The sequence below is a fragment of the Coregonus clupeaformis genome, unplaced genomic scaffold (genome assembly GCF_020615455.1).
Source record: "Coregonus clupeaformis isolate EN_2021a unplaced genomic scaffold, ASM2061545v1 scaf0411, whole genome shotgun sequence".
Classification (NCBI taxonomy): domain Eukaryota; kingdom Metazoa; phylum Chordata; class Actinopteri; order Salmoniformes; family Salmonidae; genus Coregonus; species Coregonus clupeaformis.
The window spans coordinates 121,607-145,338 of record NW_025533866.1 but is presented as its reverse complement, the minus strand read 5'-3'; the positions used below and the strand labels follow the sequence as shown (position 1 = coordinate 145,338).

General features: G+C 42.4%; 1 protein-coding gene and 1 pseudogene across 1 annotated transcript; both read left to right on the top strand.

Moving 5' to 3' along the window:
* Window positions 1–298: 298 nt before the first annotated feature.
* LOC123481206 lies at window positions 299–7,350 on the top strand (annotated as a pseudogene).
* A 1,240-nt stretch (window positions 7,351–8,590) lies between these two features.
* Window positions 8,591–10,294, top strand: LOC123484703 (NACHT, LRR and PYD domains-containing protein 1 homolog). Its single transcript, XM_045215268.1, has 5 exons — window positions 8,591–8,622; window positions 9,517–9,581; window positions 9,714–9,928; window positions 10,117–10,231; window positions 10,282–10,294. The coding sequence occupies exons 2-5, from the start codon at window positions 9,574–9,576 to the stop codon at window positions 10,292–10,294; spliced, it is 351 nt and encodes a 116-aa protein (XP_045071203.1). The 5' UTR covers window positions 8,591–8,622; window positions 9,517–9,573.
* Window positions 10,295–23,732: the final 13,438 nt, after the last annotated feature.

Sequence of the window (23,732 nt, the reverse complement as noted above, 5' to 3'; positions counted from 1 at the left end):
ACTGTTCTGTTATTTCTTATTGTAGCTGAGTGAGCTGTGACTTACATCTAAAATGAGTCTCTCTGGGGAGAGAGAGGAGGGGACCACTGCCTCTAAAATGAGTGTCTCTGGGGAGAGACAGGAGGAGACCACTGCCTCTAAAATGAGTCTCTCTGGGGAGAGAGAGGAGGAGACCACTGCCTCTAAAATGAGTCTCTCTGGGGGAGAGAGGGACGAGACCACTGCCTCTAAAATGAGTCTCTCTGGGGGAGAGAGAGGAGGGGACCACTGCCTCTAAAATGAGTCTCTCTGGGGGAGAGAGAGGAGGAGACCACTGCCTCTAAAATGACTCAAGACACCAGTTCTAAGAGGTAAGAGATGACATGTAAAATATACAGTTCTCTTAAAGATATAAAACTAAAGGGAAAAGTTTTCCCAAATTACATCAAATGTAGTTCTACATCATTAATTTAAAAGTCCCCAAACCGATTTACCAATTGCAGACTGTAGCTTTATAAAGAAACATCAGTACTTCTATGAGTTCAGCTATACAGTTGTTGAAATGATGTAGATGAGGTACTGATGAGATATTGATGAGGTGATCTGCCTCCCTGTTTTGTTCAGTGTCCAGAAGCCCAGAGCAGAGTCACCTGCCCCCAGCCTGCTATCAATGAAGAGTGATCAGCCACCTGCTTTCAGCCAGGAACCATTACCAGATGACAATAAGGAAGTGGAGAGTTTGGACAGTGAGGATGCATTAAAGATCACACACAACCTTCTGGACAGAAGAAGTAAGACTGTGTTTCATACAATATTACAATGAACGGGACAAAGGCCCCTCTAACAAACCCCCCCCCACCCACACACACACACACACACACTCACACAAACTTATGAGTCCCAACTCTCATTGTTTTCCTACAGGTCAAACTCTTCTGACAGTCCAACAAGACATTAAGGCTAAACTGAAACACAAGTATCAACACATATCTGAAGGAATTGGAAAACCAAAGTCTGTTAAAGGACGTCTACACAGAGCTCTACATCACAGAGGGTGGAAGTGGAGGGGTCAATAATGAACATGAGGTGAGACAGATAGAGATGGCATCCAAGAAACAAACCACACAAGAGACACCAATCAAATGCAACGACATCTTCAAGCCTTTACCTGGACAAGACAAACCTATCAGAACTGTGCTGACAAAAGGAATCGCTGGCATTGGAAAAACAGTCTCTGTGCAGAAGGTCATCCTTGACTGGGCAGAGGGAAAAGCAAATCAGGACATTCATTTCATGTTTCCTCTTCCTTTCCGTGATCTGAACCTGAAAAAGGACCAATACAGTCTGATGCAACTTCTTTCCCACTACTTCTCAGAGCTGAAAGAGATTGACAGCATTGAAGATGGGAAACCAAAACTGTTTTCATTTTTGATGGTCTGGATGAGTGTCGACTTCCTCTAGACTTCAAAAACAATGAGAGGTGCTGTGATGTCACGAAGCCAACCTCAGTGGACGTGCTGCTGACAAACCTCATCAAGGGGAATCTGCTTCCCTCTGCTCTCCTCTGGATAACCTCACGGCCTGCAGCAGCCAATCAGATCCCTCCTGAGTGTGTTGACCAGGTGACAGAGGTACGAGGGTTCAATGATCCACAGAAGGAGGAGTACTTCAGGAAGAAAATAACAGATCAGAATCTGGCCAATGAAATCATCAAACACATGAAGACATCAAGGAGCCTCCACATCATGTGCCACATGCCAGTCTTCTGTTGGATATCAGCCACTGTCCTTGAGATGATGCTGAAAGAGGCAGAGAAGGATGAAGTCCCCAAAACTCTGACCCAGATGTACTCACACTTCACGCTCATCCAAATCATTGTGAAGAACAAGAAGTACAACAAAGCCACAGAGACAAACCCAAAGGAACTGTCTCAGTCAGACAAAGAGATGATCCTGAAACTGGCAGAGCTGGCTTTCCAACAGCTGCAGAAGGGCAACCTGATCTTCTATGAGGAGGACCTGAGAGAGTGTGGCCTTGATGTCACAGAGGCATCAGAGTACTCAGCATTGTGTACAGAGATCTTTAAAGAAGAATCTGGGCTGAACCAAGACAAGGTCTACAGCTTTGTGCATCTGAGCATTCAGGAGTTTCTAGCAGCAGTGCATGCTTTAGAATCATATCTGGACAAGAAGGAAAACGTTTTTTCCCCAAGCAGTCACTAGTGGTTATGATTACATTTACATTTTGACGATGAAGATGAGGAGTCAATCCAGTTGTCTGACTTACACATGAGAGCAGTGGACCAGGCCTTGGAGAGTGAGAATGGACACCTGGACCTGTTCCTCCGCTTCCTTCTGGGTCTCTCACTGGAGTCCAATCAGAATCTGTTACGAGGCCTTCTGACACAGACAGGAAGTACAACACAGAGCAATGAGGAAACAGTTGAGAGAACAGTCAGGTACCTTTCAGACAACATCAAATGGGAATCCTCACCAGAAAGGATCATCAACTTGTTCCACTGTCTGAATGAACTTGGTGCCAACTCTCTAGTTGAAGAAATGCAAACCTCCCTGCGATCAGGAACTCTTTCAGAAACAAGACTAAAACCTGACCAATGTTCAGCCCTGGCCTACCTGTTACTGATGTCAGAGGAGGTGCTGGAGGAGTTTGACCTGAAGACATACACCACATCAGAGGAAGGTTATCAGAGGTTGCGGCCGGTAGTGAAAACCTGCAAGAGAGCACTGTAAGTTCTGCTATTGAGTTGATGTATACAGTATCATTATTCTGAAGGATTTGTATATCTAACAGATGATCTCCTCTCTCCAGACTGGATCGCTGTGACCTCACATATGAATCCTGTGAGACTCTGGCCTCAGCTCTGCAGACACCAAACTCCCCCCTGAGAGAACTGGACCTCAGCTACAATGACCTGGGAGACAGAGGAGTGGAGCTGCTCTGTGTTGGACTAACCAGTCCACTCTGCAACATACAGACACTAGTGTGAGTTAAATATCTTCAGTATCCACTGTGAGTGTTTATATATTATGTATGTAGTTAGTATGTGTATGTTTTTAACATTATTTGAACATCTTGGTAAATATGCAGAAACATACATAACATGTGATAAATATATCAAACTAAGGTTAAATGTCTTGAGTGAGTTAGTATGTTTTTAACATTGGTTAATCATGTGTCCTTCTGTTATTGTCTTAATGCATCTCATTATTCTTAAAGCTTTGCATATTTAACAGTATATCAATATATTTCTTCTCTCCAGACTGTCTGGCTGTAAACTCACATATAAATCATTTGAGACTCTGGCTTCAGCTCTGCAGACACCAAAGTCCCCCCTGAGAGAACTGGACCTCAGATACAATGACCTGGGAGACAGAGGAGTGAAGCTGCTCTGTGTTGGACTAACCAGTCCACTCTACAACATACAGACACTAGTGTGAGTTAAATATCTTCATTATCCACTGTGAGTGTTTATATATTCTGTATGTACTGTATACTGAACAAAAATATAAATGCAACATGCAACCATTTCAAAGGTTTTACTGAGTTACAGTTCAAATGAGGAATTCAGTCAATTGAAATAAATTAATTAGGCCCTAATCTATGGATTTCACATAAATGGGAATTCAGATATGCATCTGTTGGTCACAGATACCTTTAAAAAAATAAGTATGGGTGTGTATCAGAAAACCAGTCCGTATCTGGTGTGACCACCATTTGCCTCATGCAGCGCGACACATCTCTTTCACATAGAGTTGATCAGGCTGTTGATTGTGGCCTGTGGAATGTTGTCCCACTCCTCTTCAATGGCTGTGCGAAGTTGCTGAAAACTGCCGGGAACTGGAAGACGCTGTCGTACACGTCGATCCAGAGCATCCCAAACATGCATGTCTGGTGAGTATGCAGTCCATGGAAGAACTGGGACATTTTCAGCTTCCAGGAATTGTATACAGATCCTTGCGACACGGGGCCGTGCATTATCATGCTGAAACATGAGGTGATGGCAGCAGATGAATGGCACGACAATGGGCCTCAGGATCTCGTCACGGTATCTCTGTGCATTCAAATTCCCATCGATAAAATGCGATCGTGTTCATTGTCCGTAGCTTATGCCTGCCCATACCATAACCCCACCGCCACCATGGGGCACTCTGTTCACAACGTTGACCTCAGCAAACCGCTTGCCCACACAATGCCATCACGACGCCATACACGCTTTCTGCCATCTTCCCGGTACAGTTGAAACCGGGATTCATCCGTGAAGAGCACACGTCTCCAGCGTGCCAGTGGCCATCGAAGGTGAGCATTTGCCCACTGAAGTCGGTTACGACGCCATACTGCAGTCAGGTCAAGACCCTGGTGAGGATGACGAGCACGCAGATGAGCTTCCCTGAGACGGTTTCTGACTATTTGTGCAGAAAGTATTCGGTTGTGAAAACCCACAGTTAAATCAGCTGTCCTGGTGGCTTGTCTCAGACCATCCTGCAGGTGAAGAAGCCGGATGTGGAGGTCCTGGGCTGGCGTGTTTACACATGGTCTGCGGTTGCGAGGCCAGTAGGATGTACTGCCAAATTCTCTAAAACGATGTTGGAGGCGGTTTATGGTAGAGAAATTAACATAAAATTCTCTAGCAACAGCTCTGGTGGACATTCCTGCAGTCATCATGCCAATTGCACGCTCCCTCAAAACTTGACACATCTGTTTCATTGTGTTGTGTGACAAAACTGCACATTTCAGAGTGGCCTTTTATTGTCCCCAGCACAAGGTGCACCTGTGTAATGATCATGCAGTTTAATCAGCTTCTTGATATACCACACCTGTCAGGTGAATGGATTATCTTAACAAAATTGATTATCTTAACAAAGGAGAAACGCTCACTAACAGGGATCTAATCAAATTTATGCACAACATTTGAGAGAAATAAGCTTTTGTGCGTATGGAACATATCTGGGATCTTTTATTTCAGCTCATGAAACGTGGGACCAACACTTTACATGTTGGGTTTATATTTCTGTTCAGTATAGTTAGTATGTGTATGTTTTTAAAATTATTTTAACATTTTGGGACATATCCAGAAACATACATAACACATATATAAAACTAAGGTAAATATCTTGAGTGAGTTAGTATGTTTTTCACTGTGTCCTTCTGTTATTATCTTAATGCATCTCATTATTCTTAAAGCTTTGCATATTTAACAGTGTATCACTATATCTCCTCTCTCCAGACTGTCTGGCTGTAAACTCACATATGAATCCTGTGAGACTCTGGCCTCAGCTCTGCAGACACCAAACTCCCCCCTGAGAGAACTGGACCTCAGCTACAATGACCTGGGAGACAGAGGAGTGGAGCTGCTCTGTGTTGGACTAACCAGTGCACTCTGCAAAATACAGACACTAGTGTGAGTTAAATATCTTCAGTATGAGTTATTATGTGTATGTTTTAGACATTTGTTAATCATGTGCTCTTCTGCCCTCTAGTCTAGGTCAGTGTGGTCTGACAGAGGGTTGCTGTTCAGATCTGGCCTCAGTCCTGAGTTCACCCAACTCACAACTGAAACAACTGGAGCTGAGAGACAATGACCTGCAGGACTCAGGAGTTACACTGCTGTCTGCTGGACTGGAGGATCCAGACTGTAAACTACACACACTGGGGTAAGTACAGCTGTTTCAGTCAGGTCGGTACTGAGCTGAGTTACACTGCCCTCTGCTGGACTGGAGGATCCAGACTGTAAACTACACACACTGGGGTATGTACAGCTGTTTCAGTCAGGTCGGTACTGAGCTTAGTAAAACAAATACTCTGAAAATCTGATGTTTCATCACAATGTTTGTGTCATGGACAAATGTATGGGTGTCCTACAAGATGATTGACACCAGTACACCAACCTAGACAGCTGTTGTGTCTCTCTGTAGGCTGTCTGGCTGTCTGGTCACAGAGGAGGGCTGTGCTGCTCTGTCTTCAGCTCTGAGGTCAAACCCCTCCCACCTGAAAGGGCTGGACCTGAGCTACAATCACCCAGGAGACTCTGCAGGGGGACTGCTTTCAGCTGCTCTGGTGGATCCCACAGATAAACTGATGAAGCTGGAGTAAGTCAGAATAGATGTCCTAATAGTGTGAGCAGTGGTTGTGTCCTATGTAGTGTAGTAGGTTCAGTAACATGAGGACATGATGGTAGAATTCAGGGAACGTTTACCCAGCAGGCTTAGCACTCCAACACAGCATACATCATCACCACATGAATACTCTTCTTCTGCATCTCTGATATCCTGTTGGAATTGTACTCTGTTCTGTATGCAGTAGGTAGGCTAAGAATACCTGGAATGTCTCTAGTAATGAATTGTACTCTGTTCTGAATGGAGTAGGTAGGGTAGAATACCTGTATTTCTCTAGTAATGAATTGTACTCTGTTCTGTATGCAGTAGGTAGGACAGAATACCTGTATGTCTCTAGTAATGAACTTGGATAGTGCACCAGAACACAACAATATGGTTTAAATGTTGACTGCTTTATTAGGTCTTTGTCAGTCAATAACCTGTTTCTCCTACAGTGTGGATCATGGTGGAGAGTTCAGGCTGAAATCAGGGCTGAGGAAATGTAAGTCTCTTCAATCCTAATTAACTACATATTCAGAACTACAGTAACATAGTAACTAATCAATACTTGTTCTGTACCTACAAAACAACATTTTATATGAAGATGTGGTTTGATTAAACTCTCCTTTTGTCTACAGATGCCTGTCATCTCACCCTGGACCCAAATACAGCAAACCCAGAGCTGATACTGTCTGAGGGGAACAGGAAGGTGACACCGGTGGAGGAGAAGCAGCATTATGAAGACCATCCAGACAGATTTGACCATATTCCCCAAGTTCTCTGCAGAGAAGGCTTATCTGGATCTCGTTATTACTGGGAGGTGGAGAGGGATGGGGGCAGGGCTTACATTGGTGTGGCGTACAAAGGAATGAAGAGGAAGGGAGAGATGAATGGTGACAGTTGGATTGGATACAACAGGAAGTCCTGGTGTTTATTCTGCTCTGACGGTGGATATCACTTTTACCATGCTGGAGTCATCAGATCCATCCCTGGTCCTGTTTCTAACAGAGTTGGAGTGTATCTGGACTGGCCAGCTGGTACTTTGTCCTTCTATAGTGTGTCCTCCTCTGGTACACTGACACACCTTTATACAGAACACACCACATTCACTGAACCCCTCTATCCTGGGTTTGTGGTTTACTCCTCCTCCTCAGTGACCCTGTGTCAGATAGATGACCAACACATTCAAAGGTGAGTCATAGCAATGTTTTATCATGTGTTTTCCTCTGGAATCATTCCTACAATTAGATTAGTAGTAGTGGTGTGTTTTAATGTGTTCTGTTGGACCTACAGACAGTTAGATTAGTGGTGGTGGTGTGTTTTAATGTGTTCTGTTGGACCTACAGACAGTTAGATTAGTAGTAGTGGTGTGTTTTAATGTGTTCTGTTGGACCTACAGACAGTTAGATTAGTAGTAGTGGTGTGTTTTAATGTGTTCTGTTGGACCTACAGACAGTTAGATTAGTGTGGTAGTGTGTTTTAATGTGTTCTGTTGGATGTACAGATGTTTCCTCTCCTATGTCTCACTGTAGTGTCAGTTTCACTCTAACCACAAGAGGGCATCAGAACCTGTTAAAATGATACCTGGTGACTTCACGTCTCTAAGGGCTTTCATCAAGATAATGTCACCATCAGTATTGACTTCATGGAAGTTGACATAGTGAAGTTGACATAGTGTTATGTCACATTTGGCAATGCACCCTACATAGGGAGCTGTTCTGTCACCCTTTATACACCCTTTGTATTGCTTATGAAGACTATATGCATGCTATATAAAGCCTTTATAAGTTGTATTTAGTTTAATCACAGTCTATCCTTCTGCTTTCCAACAGCAGAGACCATGGTGGTGAGTGTTGTATCAAGCCTGGACCTGAGAACCCGAGCCAGATATGTGAGTGTTAACTGATTAATTGTTTTAATCAAAATACGATTAAAGTGTTCTTGAGTCCCAGGCAAGGAACACAATCACGATCTATTTGGTCAAAACAAACTTAAAGGTAGAGTCAGCAATATGATGTAGATGCACAAAGTAAACAGCATAGTGGGTCAATTTCTACAACAACTAAGGGCGTTGGAGCGCGATGCTAAACTTCTCTGCTTTGGTCCCGTGGCTACCACGCTGTAAGAGAGTGAAGAGTACCCGTGCACATGGGCAAATACTGTGTGAGAGAGAAGTCAGGCATCTTGCTCATCACAATATCTGCGGTGCTGCTCGCACAACATCATTTAGCTGACTCTACCTTTAAGCTCTCATCCTGGGATCTACCAGAAATCAGGCCCCCAACATCTCCAAAACATGGACCAGAACAATGTTGTTTCCTGCTTCCACAAACATTCATTAATATAACACTAATGTCATATGTATGATAATGAGTGTACATTCTGAGACTGTTGCTCACTTATATTCATTTTTATTACAAGTCTATTTAATATTATTAATTAATTATTACATGAGATTGTCCGTTTTAAATAACTACTTCTTTTGACTTCAGGGATTCCTCAGAGCTGTAAGACTTGTGACCATGTTGAGGTAAGTCATAATGTCAATTCTCACTTTTACATACCTTCAGGAGTCAGGCACAGTCTGAAAGCCAGGTGTGTACTGACCAACCATTCATACTGGGATATAGACAGTCCTGTGTTCTGCTTTAGTAATATAAACACAGTCTGAAAGCCAGGTGTGTACTGACCAACCATTCATACTGGGATATAGACAGTCCTGTGTTCTGCTTTAGTAATATAAACACAGTCTGAAAGCCAGGTGTGTACTGACCAACCATTCATACTGGGATATAGACAGTCCTGTGTTCAGCTTTAGTAATATAAACACAGTCTGAAAGCCAGGTGTGTACTGACCAACCATTCATACTGGGATATAGACAGTCCTGTGTTCTGCTTTAGTAATATAAACACAGTCTGAAAGCCAGGTGTGTACTGACCAACCATTCATACTGGGATATAGACAGTCCTGTGTTCTGCTTTAGTAATATAAACACAGTCTGAAAGCCAGGTGTGTACTGACCAACCATTCATACTGGGATATAGACAGTCCTGTGTTCTGCTTTAGTAATATAAACACAGTCTGAAAGCCAGGTGTGTACTGACCAACCATTCATACTGGGATATAGACAGTCCTGTGTTCTGCTTGTAGGCATGCAGGATTTTAGCTGTTGTCATATTTTTGTCATTAGACAGTTTAATTGGATCAAATCGCCAGCATTCCACGTAACATTGAATAAATACATTAGATTAGTTACTTTGGTTAATGGGCCAGTTTCCCGGACAAAGATTAAGCCTAGTCTTGGACCTTAAAGAACTTTCTATTGAAACTTCCATTGATCATGCTTAAAGTCCAGCACTAGACTCAATCTGTGTCCAGGAAACTGGCCCCATATGTATAACTGACATGCTTGTCCTTGTTCAGGACTCCACACACTGGCTTCAGATTGAACCCTTGACTTCCACTGTCCAGGAAGTGACAATGTTCAGGTAAAATAACTACTTTTAACATTTAATTCCACTTGCTAGTGTATTTCCCCATTACCTTTGGGAATAGGCTTCTAATCCAACCTCTCCATTTGACGATTGACCCTCTCTACCATATCTTGTTTTTGCCCTCAGGCACAGGACACCCAAAGGGCGTTATGAGTGCACAGTGTCTGGGATCCGCTGGGTGTGTGAGAGAGATGTCATTCTGAAGTATCACTTCAGGAACTGGGAACCCTACAGTCAACTTCTGAAAGACATGCAGTACGGACAAGGTGGTCCATTGCTGGACATCACTATGGAGTTAGGTGAACTGGAGGAAGTTCATCTGCCACACTTTGTCTGTTTAGGTAAAACCATATAGACATAGTATTCAGAAAGACATTTCCATGTAACTGAGTTTCACTTCCTGAATGAATGAATGAACTATTCTGGGAGTTTGGTTTACTGTGATCTGGTACTGCATATTCTTTGTGTTTTAGTTGGATGAATAATACAATATTTGTCTTTCTGTCTCCTTTTTTATTGTGTTGTTCAGGGACCAACCCTTCCCTGAGGAATGAGATTAAGATTCTTCATGTAGAGGAACATGGAGTGTCTGTTGAGGAAGTGCATGAGGTCACCAGATTCCATGCCAAGATTCTCCATCCCAAGTTTTCAGCTATCGCTGTTATACTGAGCTATATCTTTTTTTGGAACGTAGCTGTCCACTGTGACGTGGTCCTCTATATGGCAGTAAAAAGGCAACAGTAATTTCACGGCTGTACATGCTCCTCAGAAACTCCAGTCAGAAAGAGGTGAGGCACCATCATTGAAGTGACAACAGTATGTTGAAACTTACTAAAGGAAAGCTGATAGGTTGTTGAAAATCTATAGATTACAAAGTTACAAAATCTATTTCTGTCTCATTCATTTGAAGAGCCAGTAGACGGCACTCTTCTCTCTGTTCGAAGGAGAACCCAATGCCCCGGGGCAGTGAAGGGGACATTGCCCCGTGTAAGGTGCTGTCTTTCGCATGGGACGTTAAACAGGTTTCCTGACTCTCTGTGGTCACTAAAGATCCCATGGCACTTATCGTAAGAGTAGGGGTGTTAACCCCGGTGTCCTGGCTAAATTCACTATCTGGCCCTCATACCATCATGGCCACCTAATCATCCCCAGCTTCCAATTGGCTCAATCATCCCCTTTCCCCTGTAACACTTCATGAGGTCGTTGCTGTAAAATAGACTCTCTTCTCAGTTAATTACCTGGTAAAATAAGGGTAAAATATATAAAAAATAGTGTACACATTTTTTTGATGTTGACAAAAAAGGATTGCTCAGTGAGCTGCATGTTGTGTGAATTATTAGACTACATTGTTCAGACTGACTACTACACTGCTCATTTTGTAGGCTGTTCGGGACCGGGAGAAACATCAGGTGTCCCAAGGATATTCAGAATTGGTCCTGTCAAGTCCAAACGGGTCCTTAAAGCTGAACAGTTGGTTTGCACTCAAGAATCCCCATTCCACTTCCATCAATCCAGATGTGCAGTTTTAGCAGGCTGAGGACATGAATCTGTCATATTATATATTAATAACTGGAATATCATTCTATTTCTTTCTCTCTCTCTCTGTCTGTTGTCTCAATCGTTGCACCATATGACCTTCTACAGAAGATTCAGCTGTTACCTGCAGACACCACACCAAGCTGTTGTAAGATGGTTATGAGAAACACAGGGGTTGACATTGAGATGGAGTTAATCGGGGATGATGAGAGGACAGTATGGAAATCAGTGGTATCAAAAGGTAAGAAATACTATACATGAACAGTATGTCAATCATAAATGTACTTTTCTTCCAGATGCTATTAAAATGTTTTTATGATGTTTTCTCTTGTTTGTCTTTTAGATGAATACAGCAAAGACTCTCATCCAATAGGTACGTTTGTTTTTGTGGACGAGGTTTATAAAACGGGTTATAGATCGAACGTCTCTTCAAGTTGTGATGAAGGACACTGATGAAGACCTTCATGAGTCATGTTCAGTAGGGTGATGAAGGTCTTCATGAGTCATGTTCAGTGGGGTGATGAAGGTCTTCATGAGTCATGTTCAGTGGGGTGATGAAGACCTTCATGAGTCATGTTCAGTGGGGTGATGAAGGTCTTCGTGAGTCATGTTCAGTGGGGTGATGAAGGTCTTCATGAGTCATGTTCAGTGGGGTGATGAAGACCTTCATGAGTCATGTTCAGTGGGGTGATGAAGGTCTTCGTGAGTCATGTTCAGTGGGGTGATGAAGGTCTTCATGAGTCATGTTCAGTGGGGTGATGAAGGTCTTCATGAGTCATGTTCAGTGGGGTGATGAAGGTCTTCATGAGTCATGTTCAGTGGGGTGATGAATGTCTTCATGAGTCATGTTCAGTGGTGTGATGAAGGTCTTCATGAGTCATGTTCAGTGGGGTGATGAAGGTCTTCATGAGTCATGTTCAGTGGGGTGATGAAGGTCTTCATGAGTCATGTTCAGTGGTGTGATGAAGGTCTTCATGAGTCATGTTCAGTGGTGTGTAATGCTACAGAACATTCAGACAGAAACACAGTGCCTTGCAAAAGTATCTGCATCACATTTTATTGTGTTACAAAGTGGGATTAAAGGGGGATTTAATTTATGTCATTTTTGTCAACAATCTACACCAAAATACTGAAATGTCAAAGTGTAAGAATATTTATATATATATATTTAGATTGATAGAAATGAAATAGCTCCCTGAGTCAATACATGTTAGAAACACCTTGGCAGCCATTACAGCTGGGAGTCTTCTTGGCTAAGTCTCTAAGAGCTTTCCACACCTGGATTGTACAATATTAGCCCATTATTCTTTTCATAATTCTTCAAGCTCTGTCAAGATGTTGGGGATTGTGGCTAGACTGCAGTTTTCAAGTCTTACCATTGATTTTCAAGCAGATTTAAGTCAAAACTGTAACTCGGCCACTCAGGAATGTTCACTGTCTTCTTGGTAAGCAACTCCAGTGTAGATGTGGCCTTGTGTTGTAGGTTATTCTCCTGCTGAAAGGTGAATTCCTCTCCCAGTGTCTGGTGAAAAGTAGACTGAAGCAGGTTTTCCTCTTGGATTTAGTCTGTGCTTAGCTCCATCCCATTTCTTTTTATCCTGAAAAACTCCTCAGTATTGTCAAGCATACCCATAACATGATGCAGCCACCACCATGCTTGAAGATAAGGAGGCAGTTACTCAGTGATGTGTTGTGTTGGATTTGCCCCAAACATGAGGCTTTGCATTTAGGCCAAAAAGTGGATTCCTTTGCCGTTTCCTTTTGCAGTATTACTTTAGTACCTTGTTGCATATAAGATGCATGTTTTGGAATATTTTTATTCTGTATATTTGTGTTATTTTAAGTCATTATTGTGGAGTCACTACAATGTTGTTGATCCATCCTCCGTTTTCTCCCATCACAGCCATTGAACTCTGTAACTGTTTTGAAATCACCAATGGCCTCATGGTGACATCACTAAGCAGTTTCCTTCCTCTCCTGCAGCTCAGTTCAGAAGGACGACTGTATCTTTGGTGTGTCTGGGTGGTTTAATACATCACCCACAGGATAATTATTAACTTGACCATTCTTAAAGAGATATTCAATGTCTGATGTGTTATTGTTACCCATCTACCAATCACTGCCCTTCTTTATGAGGCTTTCTAAAAGATCCCTGGTCTTTGTATATAGTTGAATCTGTGCTTGAAATGCGATACTTGACTGAGGGACCTTACAGATGTTGAATGTATGGGGGACATGCCCACTTTGACATTAGATTATTCTGAGTAGATTGTTGATAAAACATTAATAGCATCAATTTTCAATGACTTCTCAATAAACCTAATAGGAAAAATTATTATTTCTATTTTCTATTTTAAATTGACTGACTTTAATTGGAATTGACCACAACCCTGGAGTCGGCTCTATACAATAAATGACTATCAGAGGAATGATAACTGGAGAGACTGGAAGATGTAGAAAACAGCTGCTGTTAACCCTAAAGCCATATTAATTTAATTGACCCCCTCCTTCAGCATTAACAGTCCCTGACATTCCTGCTGAGGAGTTTCTGAAGAAACACTGGGCTAAACTCATTCAGCGAACCAAAAACTCAATGCCAATAGCAGATGATCTGTGGTCAAAGAACATGATTGGTGAAGAAGAGCACTCCAGAATAACAGCTGAAACAACTGAACAGGACCGAATGAGAAAACTACTGAAAGCAGTCATCCCCAAAGGACCAGAAGTGACGGGAGCTTGTCTCAAAGCTCTCGTTGAACATGAAAACCATCTTGTTAAGGACTTGAGTGAATCTAGGTAAGACAGTTTTCATTGCTCCCTCCCTCGAATATGTGTAATGATTAAATATACAGTGGGGAAAAAAAGTATTTAGTCAGCCACCAACTGTGCAAGTTCTCCCACTTAAAAAGATGAGAGAGGCCTGTAATTTTCATCATAGGTACACGTCAACTATGACAGACAAAATGAGGGAAAAAAATCCAGAATATCACATTGTAGGATTTTTTATGAATTTATTTGCAAATTATGGTGGAAAATAAGTATTAGTAAGGAGGAGGAGGGGGAGGGGGAGGGGGAGGAGGAGGAGGGGAGGGGGAGGAGGAGGAGTCTGAGGAGGAGGAGAACGAAAAGAGGTTAGTTCAATACCTGCTGGCATCCAGAAAGAAAACAAATACTATTTCGGTAAGGTCTGGCAAACACACGTCCAAAACACACACGTATGTAAATACCAACACAGCGTGTATCCAAAATCATCAACACACAGGCAAGTTCGATTAGTATTTAGTGTAAATGGAGAATATGATGGACAAGCTTATTCATTACAATAAAAAGGTTGATAACAAGATGCAATCATTTTCCGTTAGCGATAAAATTATATTTCGTTTCTTTGCATTTTAAAATAATTACAAATAGCCATCTATTTCCTAGGCTATTATTTATTTCGTTTCCATGATCATTGCATAATAAATTCCTCACCTTTTCTGTGATGGTTTCATACTCACGTGGTAGCATATAGACCTACAACAAGGTTACTGTTCCAACCATCTCTCGTTTAATTGGACCCACTTCACAGCAGTAAATAGATCAGCTATTTCAAGTATTTTGCTCTATGCAAAATACCAGGGGTCTCATTTATAAACGCGAAGTGCCTACACACAAAAATATACCACAAAACAAGCATGTGCCACTTTTCACGCAAATGTTGTCATTTATAAAAAACTGAACTTGACCTGAGAATTTGCTGCAAACTTTAGACCATGCGTGCGCACAGTTTCTAGTGGTTGAAGTCTTGCATATTAAGAAGGCAAAAGTAGCCTAGTAGCTTTGTGCAGATGGGGAATATATGACGAGACTCTTATTCAGAACAAAACAGCCGGTAGGCCTAGCTAAATATAATAACAAAAGATGCAATCATTTGCTGCTAGTGAAAATCCATGTATCTTTACATTAAAAAATAATTAGAAATACATTTTACATTTACATTTTAGTCATTTAGCAGACGCTCTTATCCAGAGCGACTTACAGTTAGTGCATACATTATTTTATCGAACCCACAACCCTGGCGTTGCAAACGCCATGCTCTACCAACTGAGCTATATCCCCTGCCGGCCATTCCCTCCCCTACCCTGGACGACGCTCCGCCCCATGAGGTCTCCCGCATACATTTCCTGTTATTGCAGAACAAAGCCTATACTCGCAAAATATCCTATAGGCCAACAACAAGTTCGGATTGGCTACCATTCGTCCCATCTCTCATTTAATAGGACCCACTTCACAGTAGTAAATAGATCAGCTACAGTATTTCCAGCAGCCTATTTTGCTCTATGCGATCCGATCCGAAGCGCAGTTTAACGTTAGAACAGACGATTCACCTTTTCCATTGACGTTTGTAGGCGACGTCTGAATGATGTAATGTGACATTTCTTGCGTAGACAATATTTCATTTATAAACATAATACATTATCATAATCATTGCATAATAAATTCCTCACCTTTTCTGGCCATGATGAGTTCATATTCCCGATGTAGCCATACAACAAATTACCATGCGCATTTCTCATTTAATTGGGCCTATCAGAGAGGCTATTATTTAAAGTGTTTGCTCTATGCAGATGACAGGGTGCGCGGCGCGGTTTATAACATACAGCAGAATGTAACAGGTGAACAGACAGCTGATCTTTTGTATTGAAGTGTGTAGGCTACCAATAAACTCGTTTATTTTTATTTTTTCGAGTAGACAACGTTTCCGAATTTGTGGGCAGTGAAGCATATTTAGTTTCGGGAAAAAGTGAATGCAAAACATTACTTCATTCAAACATTTACATTTACATTTACATTTACATTTTAGTCATTTAGCAGACGCTCTTATCCAGAGCGACTTACAGGAGCAATTAGGGTTAAGTGCCTTGCTCAAGGGCACATTTACGTCATCTAGCAGACGCTCTTGTCCAGAGCGACTCACAAATTGATGCATTCACCCTATAGCCAGTGGGATAACCACTTTACAATTTTTTTTTTTGGGGGTAGAAGGATTACTTTATCCAAACGATCTGTTTACAGGTCCACAACTATTTGCAATTGTTTTTGTCTTTCATAAACGGTCAGATAGACCTACAGCAAATGTCACTGTAAAATAAAACATTCTGCCAACACCTCCAAAGACATTTGAAGTTCGCCATGGATATGTCCTTTAGATATACTGTCTTGGCCTAATTCCAATCCTTCCCAACTATACAGCAAATAAGGGCGTTATTGTCACCATGAAGGGTGAATGATGGGCGTATTTCACGTGGAGTTATAACGCTCATTGTTACTCATCAAACCACAACTGAGTGAGACAAATAGTACTTTAGTGGTTTGATGAGTAAAAATAAAACCTAGCTAGCAAAGAGACCATTAGGACACTTCAAGTTGCTTTAGCGATGACAAATATACTTTGAAGTGTTCTAATGGTCCTCTCTTTGTAGCTATGCTTTTTATTTTTACTAATCAAACCACAACTGAGTGAGACAAATAAAACCTTTTGGTTGAATTCAATATCTGACACTAGCAGTAGGCAATACTCACCAATACGCCATCCATCCTGAACAGCTCCCCCTGTAGGCGGATCGGCAACATTGCTGTTCTGCAGAATGAACAAGTCGTGCTTTCCACCTGAGCACTAAATTCAGTAGCGTATTTTGCACATAACATCACCTATCACCTGCACATTAAGAGTAGAAGCCTTCTCTGTTCACATAGCCTAGTTGAACTCGTTTTGGGATGGTGCTTTTATGGCGATGTGGGGGCCGTCTATTTCTCCGTTCGTATTTGGGAACCTATTGATGGCAAAGAAACCCCTCTTAACCTGTTGCGCGATGGTGGGAATTGTATGTTACAGTACGTTTTGCTGGTGATTGCATCCAAAACATTGGCTCATCGAGGGATGTGAGATGCCGCTGGCCGATCGGCAAGCTTCGGCTGAAAAGTGCACGTTGCCAAAAACCCGAGGATGGATAACACTTTGACGCGCACCCGAATGGCATGGGTTTGCCTTTCTAAAGTAGGTCTTAAATCCTCGCAAAGGTCCTATAAGATTGGTTTTGGTAAACGATATCTGATGAGCCAAACTGTACTTTCTGCTAAAAAGTCCCACCTGTCTCTAAAAACGTGCTCTCTGTGAAATGCTGCTTTGCCAGATCTTCCAACAGAGCAAGATCAGCCACCTCTCATTGGATTCCCATTATCTCAGTCTTTTATAGGATTTACACAATAGTTTCACTTTCACACGTACCTCTAATTTAATGACTGTACTTTATATGGATTATTATCGTTACAAATGCACCAATGTGGTCAATTATATTTAACCTGTCAAGACGTTGCATGAATTCACAATGTCAATACAATTAAATAAATAAAATAATGTCATTATTACTCTCACAATAAAACACATTTTCAACATACAGTATATTTTCCCCGTTCTACGCTTGACCATCAGTTCCCTTATTCCACCACTTGGCACTGATCGTGGTCATGGGGCTGAACACTCTCAAGGTAACATTTATATTGATAAATCTCACACTTTGCGTGGAAATGATCCCTTGCATGGTTTTCGTACAGATTAGCGCCTACGTATGACTGATAAATGATGTAATGAATAATAACAAAGTGCATAAAATAAACTAGAAAATAAAGTTTAATAAGAAATGTATTAGTATTGTTTGGGGGGTTGTATCAGAATAGTATTTTAGAACACAACAGGACAGGGTAAATGAGGAAGTGATGATTACTAGATAGTTGTCATGGTAACAGCAGTAAAACATTATTTATAATGCTACTATTAATAAGGGTAGGGTAAACGAGGAAGTAATGATTACTAGATAGTTGGATTTCCATTCCAACGGACTCTTACCCTGTCCCCACCAACACCCAACGGACTCTTACCCTACCCCCACCACCCAACGGACTCTTACCCTGCCCCCACCACCCAACAGACTCTTACCCTGCCCCCACCACCCAACAGACTCTTACCCTGCCCCCACCACCCAACATACTCTTACCCTGCCCCCACCACCCAACAGACTCTTACCCTGCCCCCACCACCCAACAGACTCTTACCCTGCCCCCACCACCCAACAGACTCTTACCCTGCCCCCCCCTCCACCACCCAGTTGTAAATGTCTACATATTATTATCATCTTTATCTTGTCTCATTCACTTCTCTTGATTTGATTTGATTTATTTTGACCTGCGTTGTTGGAGCCCAGAGCACAAGATTTTGCGTCCCTCTCCATGTGACTAATAAACTCATCTAATCTAATTAACGATGGGATTTTAAAGTGTTTTCTAAAATTGATTATTATAATAATATTATTATTATTATAATATTATTATTATTATTAATAGTAGCATCATAAATAATGTTATTTGTATTACTGCTTTTACCATGACAACTGTCTAGTAATCATTACTTTCAATGCTGTTAACAAATGTCAGTGCTATAATATTATTTGTGCTATAAAGGCGGTTGACTTTATTGCTTTTTTCCATATTGTTAAACAACATTCTAAGTCACAATACATTCATTTTAATTGACATGTACAACATGTATTTGACAGGGATACTGCACATCAATCAACATTTCTGTAAATGTGCCAGATTTAGCTGTAGTCCCTGGGCAGGTAGATACACATAGAAAAATACAACGTTATAAAACATTTAGTAAAACATTGTGTATAGATGGGGGGCTGATTGGTCCTTCAGCCACTCTCAAGTCATTGGTAAAGGGGTGAGAGGTTGAACAGCTCCTTATATGTCCTTCAGCCACTCTCAAGTCATTGGTAAAGGGGTGAGAGGTTGAACAGCTCCTTATATGTCCTTCAGCCACTCTCAAGTCATTGGTAAAGGGGTGAGAGGTTGAACAGCTCCTTATATGTCCTTTAGCCACTCTCAAGTCATTGGTAAAGGGGAGAGAGGTTGAGCAGCTCCTTATATGTCCTTCAGCCACTCTCAAGTCATTGGTAAAGAGGAGAGAGGTTGAGCAGCTCCTTATGTCTGTCAATGGTCAATGTGCTCTCACTGAGAAAACTGCTGATAGACTGAGATGGTTGTGTTGATATCCAGCCCCTCTCATTAACCTCTATCAGGCCAACACTGTACAATATATTCATAAAATACATTTCTGTGGTCTTAAGTTGAATGCCAAATTCTCAGAGCCATTTTCCCGGACACATTCACAGTGAGTATGCAAATACAGTAAGTAAATTCCAATAACATCACAATACATGTTTACAATGCGTATACAATACATGCTTACAATGCGTATACAATGAAATTTAAAATCTAAAGTTTAAAATACACAGACATCAGGTAGGTAGGTGTGTTGGTGTGAGAGAGAGACAGAGTTGTATCAACATGTTATGCTAGATAGGGGTCCATACCTAGGTACCTAGTGGAGGACTAACTGACCCTCCTGCTAGATAGGGGTCCAGCTAGGTACCTAGTGGAGGACTAACTGACCCTCCTGCTAGATAGGGGTCCAGCTAGGTACCTAGTGGAGGACTAACTGACCCTCCTGCTAGATAGAGGTCCAGCTAGGTACCTAGTGAAGGACTAACTGACCCTCCTGCTAGATAGGGGTCCAGCTAGGTACCTAGTGGATGACTAACTGACCCTCCTGCTAGACAGGGGTCCAGCTAGGTACCTAGTGGAGGACTAACTGTCCCTCCTGCTAGATAGGGGTCCAGCTAGGTACCTAGTGGAGGACTAACTGACCCTCCTGCTAGATAGGGGTCCAGCTAGGTACCTAGTGGAGGACTAACTGACCCTCCTGCTAGATAGGGGTCCATACCTAGGTACCTAGTGGAGGACTAACTGACCCTCCTGCTAGATAGGGGTCCAGCTAGGTACCTAGTGGAGGACTAACTGACCCTCCTGCTAGATAGGGGTCCAGCTAGGTACCTAGTGGAGGACTAACTGTCCCTCCTGCTAGATAGGGGTCCAGCTAGGTACCTAGTGGAGGACTAACTGACCCTCCTGCTAGATAGGGGTCCAGCTAGGTACATAGTGGAGGACTAACTGACCCTCCTGCTAGATAGGGGTCCAGCTAGGTACATAGTGGAGGACTAACTGATCCTCCTGCTAGATAGGGGTCCAGCTAGGTACCTAGTGGAGGACTAACTGACCCTCCTGCTAGATAGGGGTCCAGCTAGGTACTTAGTGGATGACTAACTGACCCTCCTGCTAGATAGGGGTCCAGCTAGGTACCTAGTGGAGGACTAACTGACCCTCCTGCTAGATAGGGGTCCAGCTAGGTACATAGTGGAGGACTAACTGACCCTCCTGCTAGATAGGGGTCCAGCTAGGTACATAGTGGAGGACTAACTGACCCTCCTGCTAGATAGGGGTCCAGCTAGGTACCTAGTGAAGGACTAACTGACCCTCCTGCTAGATAGGGGTCCAGCTAGGTACCTAGTGGAGGACTAACTGACCCTCCTGCTAGATAGGGGTCCAGCTACAGTGGGGAAAATAAGTATTTAGTCAGCCACCAATTGTGCAAGTTCTCCCACTTAAAAAGATGAGAGAGTCCTCTAATTTTCATCATAGGTACACGTCAACTATGACAGACAAAATGAGAAAAAAATCCAGAAAATCACATTGTAGGATTTTTTTATGAATTTATTTGCAAATTATGGTGGAAAATAAGTATTTGGTCAATAACAAAAGTTTCTCAATACTTTGTTATATACGCTTTGTTGGCAATGACACAGGTCAAACATTTTTTGTAAGTCTTCACAAGGTTTTCACACACTGTTGCTGGTATTTTGGCCCATTCCTCCATGCAGATCTCCTCTAGAGCAGTGATGTTTTGGGGCTGTCGCTGGGCAACACAGACTTTCAACTCCCTCCAAAGATTGTCTATGGTGTTGAGATCTGGAGACTGGCTAGGCCACTCCAGGACCTTGAAATGCTTCTTACGAAGCCACTCCTTCGTTGCCCGGGCGGTGTGTTTGGGATCATTGTCATGCTGAAAGACCCAGCCACGTTTCATCTTCAATGCCCTTGCTGATGGAAGGAGGTTTTCACTCAAAATCTCACGATACATGGCCCCATTCATTATTTCCTTTACACGGATCAGTCGTCCTGGTCCCTTTGCAGAAAAAACAGCCCCAAAGCATGATGTTTTCACCCCCATGCTTCACAGTAGGTATGGTGTTCTTTGGATGCAACTCAGCATTCTTTGTCCTCCAAACACGACTGAGTTGAGTTTTTACCAAAAAGTTCTATTTTGGTTTTATCTGACCATATGACATTCTCCCAATCCTCTTCTGGATCATCCAAATGCACTCTAACAAACTTCAGACGGGCCTGGACATGTACTGGCTTAAGCAGGGGGACACGTCTGGCACTGCAGGATTTGAGTCCCTGGCGGCGTAGTGTGTTACTGATGGTAGGCTTTGTTACTTTGGTCCCAGCTCTCTGCAGGTCATTCACTAGGTCCCCCGTGTGGTTCTGGGATTTTTGCTCACCATTCTTGTGATCATTTTGACCCCACAGGGTGAGATCTTGCGTGGAGCCCCAGATCGAGGGAGATTATCAGTGGTCTTGTATGTCTTCCATTTCCTAATAATTGCTCCCACAGTTGATTTCTTCAAACCAAGCTGCTTACCTATTGCAGATTCAGTCTTCCCAGCCTGGTGCAGGTCTACAATTTTGTTTCTGGTGTCCTTTGACAGCTCTTTGGTCTTGGCCATAGTGGAGTTTGGAGTGTGACTGTTTGAGGTTGTGGACAGGTGTCTTTTATACTGATAACAAGTTCAAACAGGTGCCATTAATACAGGTAACGAGTGGAGGACAGAGGAGCCTCTTAAAAAAGAAGTTACAGGTCTGTGAGAGCCAGAAATCATGCTTACTTGTAGGTGACCAAATACTTATTTTCCACCATAATTTGCAAATAAATTCATAAAAAATACTACAATGTGATTTTCAGGATTTTTTTTCTCAATTTGTCTGTCATAGTTGATGTGTACCTATGATGAAAATTACAGGCCTCTCTCATCTTTTTAAGTGGGAGAACTTGCACAATTGGTGGCTGACTAAATACTTTTTTTCCCCACTGTACATAACAACATATATCAAACTAAGGTAAATATCTTGAGTGAGTTAGTATGTTTTTAACATTGGTTAATCATGTGTCCTTCTGTTATTATCTTAATGCATCTCATTATTCTTAAAGCTTTGCATATTTAACAGTGTATCACTATATCTCCTCTCTCCAGACTGGCTGGCTGTAAACTCACATATGAATCCTGTGAGACTCTGGCCTCAGCTCTGCAGACACCAAACTCCCCCCTGAGAGAACTGGACCTCAGCTACAATGACCTGGGAGACAGAGGAGTGGAGCTGCTCTGTGTTGGACTAACCAGTCCACTCTGCAACATACAGACACTAGTGTGAGTTAACATTCTTCAGTATGAGTTATTATGTGGATGTTTCAGACATTTGTTAATCATGTGCTCTTCTGTCCTCTAGTCTAGGTCAGTGTGGTCTGACAGAGGGTTGCTGTTCAGATCTGGCCTCAGTCCTGAGTTCACCCAACTCACAACTGAAACAACTGGAGCTGAGAGACAATGACCTGCAGGACTCAGGAGTTACACTGCTGTCTGCTGGACTGGAGGATCCAGACTGTAAACTACACACACTGGGGGTATGTACAGCTGTTTCAGTCAGGTCGGTACTGAGCTTAGTAAAACAAATACTCTGAACATCTGATGTTTCATCACAATGTTTGTGTCATGGACAAATGTATGGGTGTCCTACAAGATGATTGACACCAGTCCACCAACCTAGACAGCTGTTGTGTCTCTCTGTAGGCTGTCTGGCTGTCTGGTCACAGAGGAGGGCTGTGCTGCTCTGTCTTCAGCTCTGAGGTCAAAACCCTCCCACCTGAAAGAGCTGGACCTGAGCTACAATCACCCAGGAGACTCTGCAGGGGGACTGCTTTCAGCTGCTCTGGTGGATCCCACAGATAAACTGATGAAGCTGAAGTAAGTCAGAATAGATGTCCTAATAGTGTGAGCAGTGGTTGTGTCCTATGTAGTGTAGTAGGTTCAGTAACATGAGGACATGATGGTAGAATACAGGAGACGTTTACCCAGCAGGCTTAGCACTCCAACACAGCATACATCATCACCACATGAATACTCTTCTTCTGCATCTCTGATATCCTGTTGGAATTGTACTCTGTTCTGTATGCAGTAGGTAGGCTAGAATACCTGTATGTCTCTAGTAATGAATTGTACTCTGTTCTGAATGGAGTAGGTTGGATAGAATACCTGTATGTCTCTAGTAATGAATTGTACTCTTTTCTGTATGCAGTAGGTAGGACAGAATACCTGTATGTCTCTAGTAATGAACTTGGATAGTGCACCAGAACACAACAATATGGTTTAAATGTTGACTGCTGTATTAGGTCTTTGTCAGTCAATAACCTGTTTCTCCTACAGTGTGGATCATGGTGGAGAGTTCAGGCTGAAATCAGGGGTGAGGAAATGTAAGTCTCTTCAATCCTAATTAACTACATATTCAGAACCATAGTGATATAGTAACTAATCAATACTTGTTCTGTACCTA

Coding starts and splice junctions, on each gene's coding strand:
- LOC123484703 (XM_045215268.1), top strand. Junction 9,929..10,116: donor GCCACACTTTGTCTGTTTAG/GTAAAACCATAT, acceptor TGTGTTGTTCAG/GGACCAACCCTTCCCTGAGG.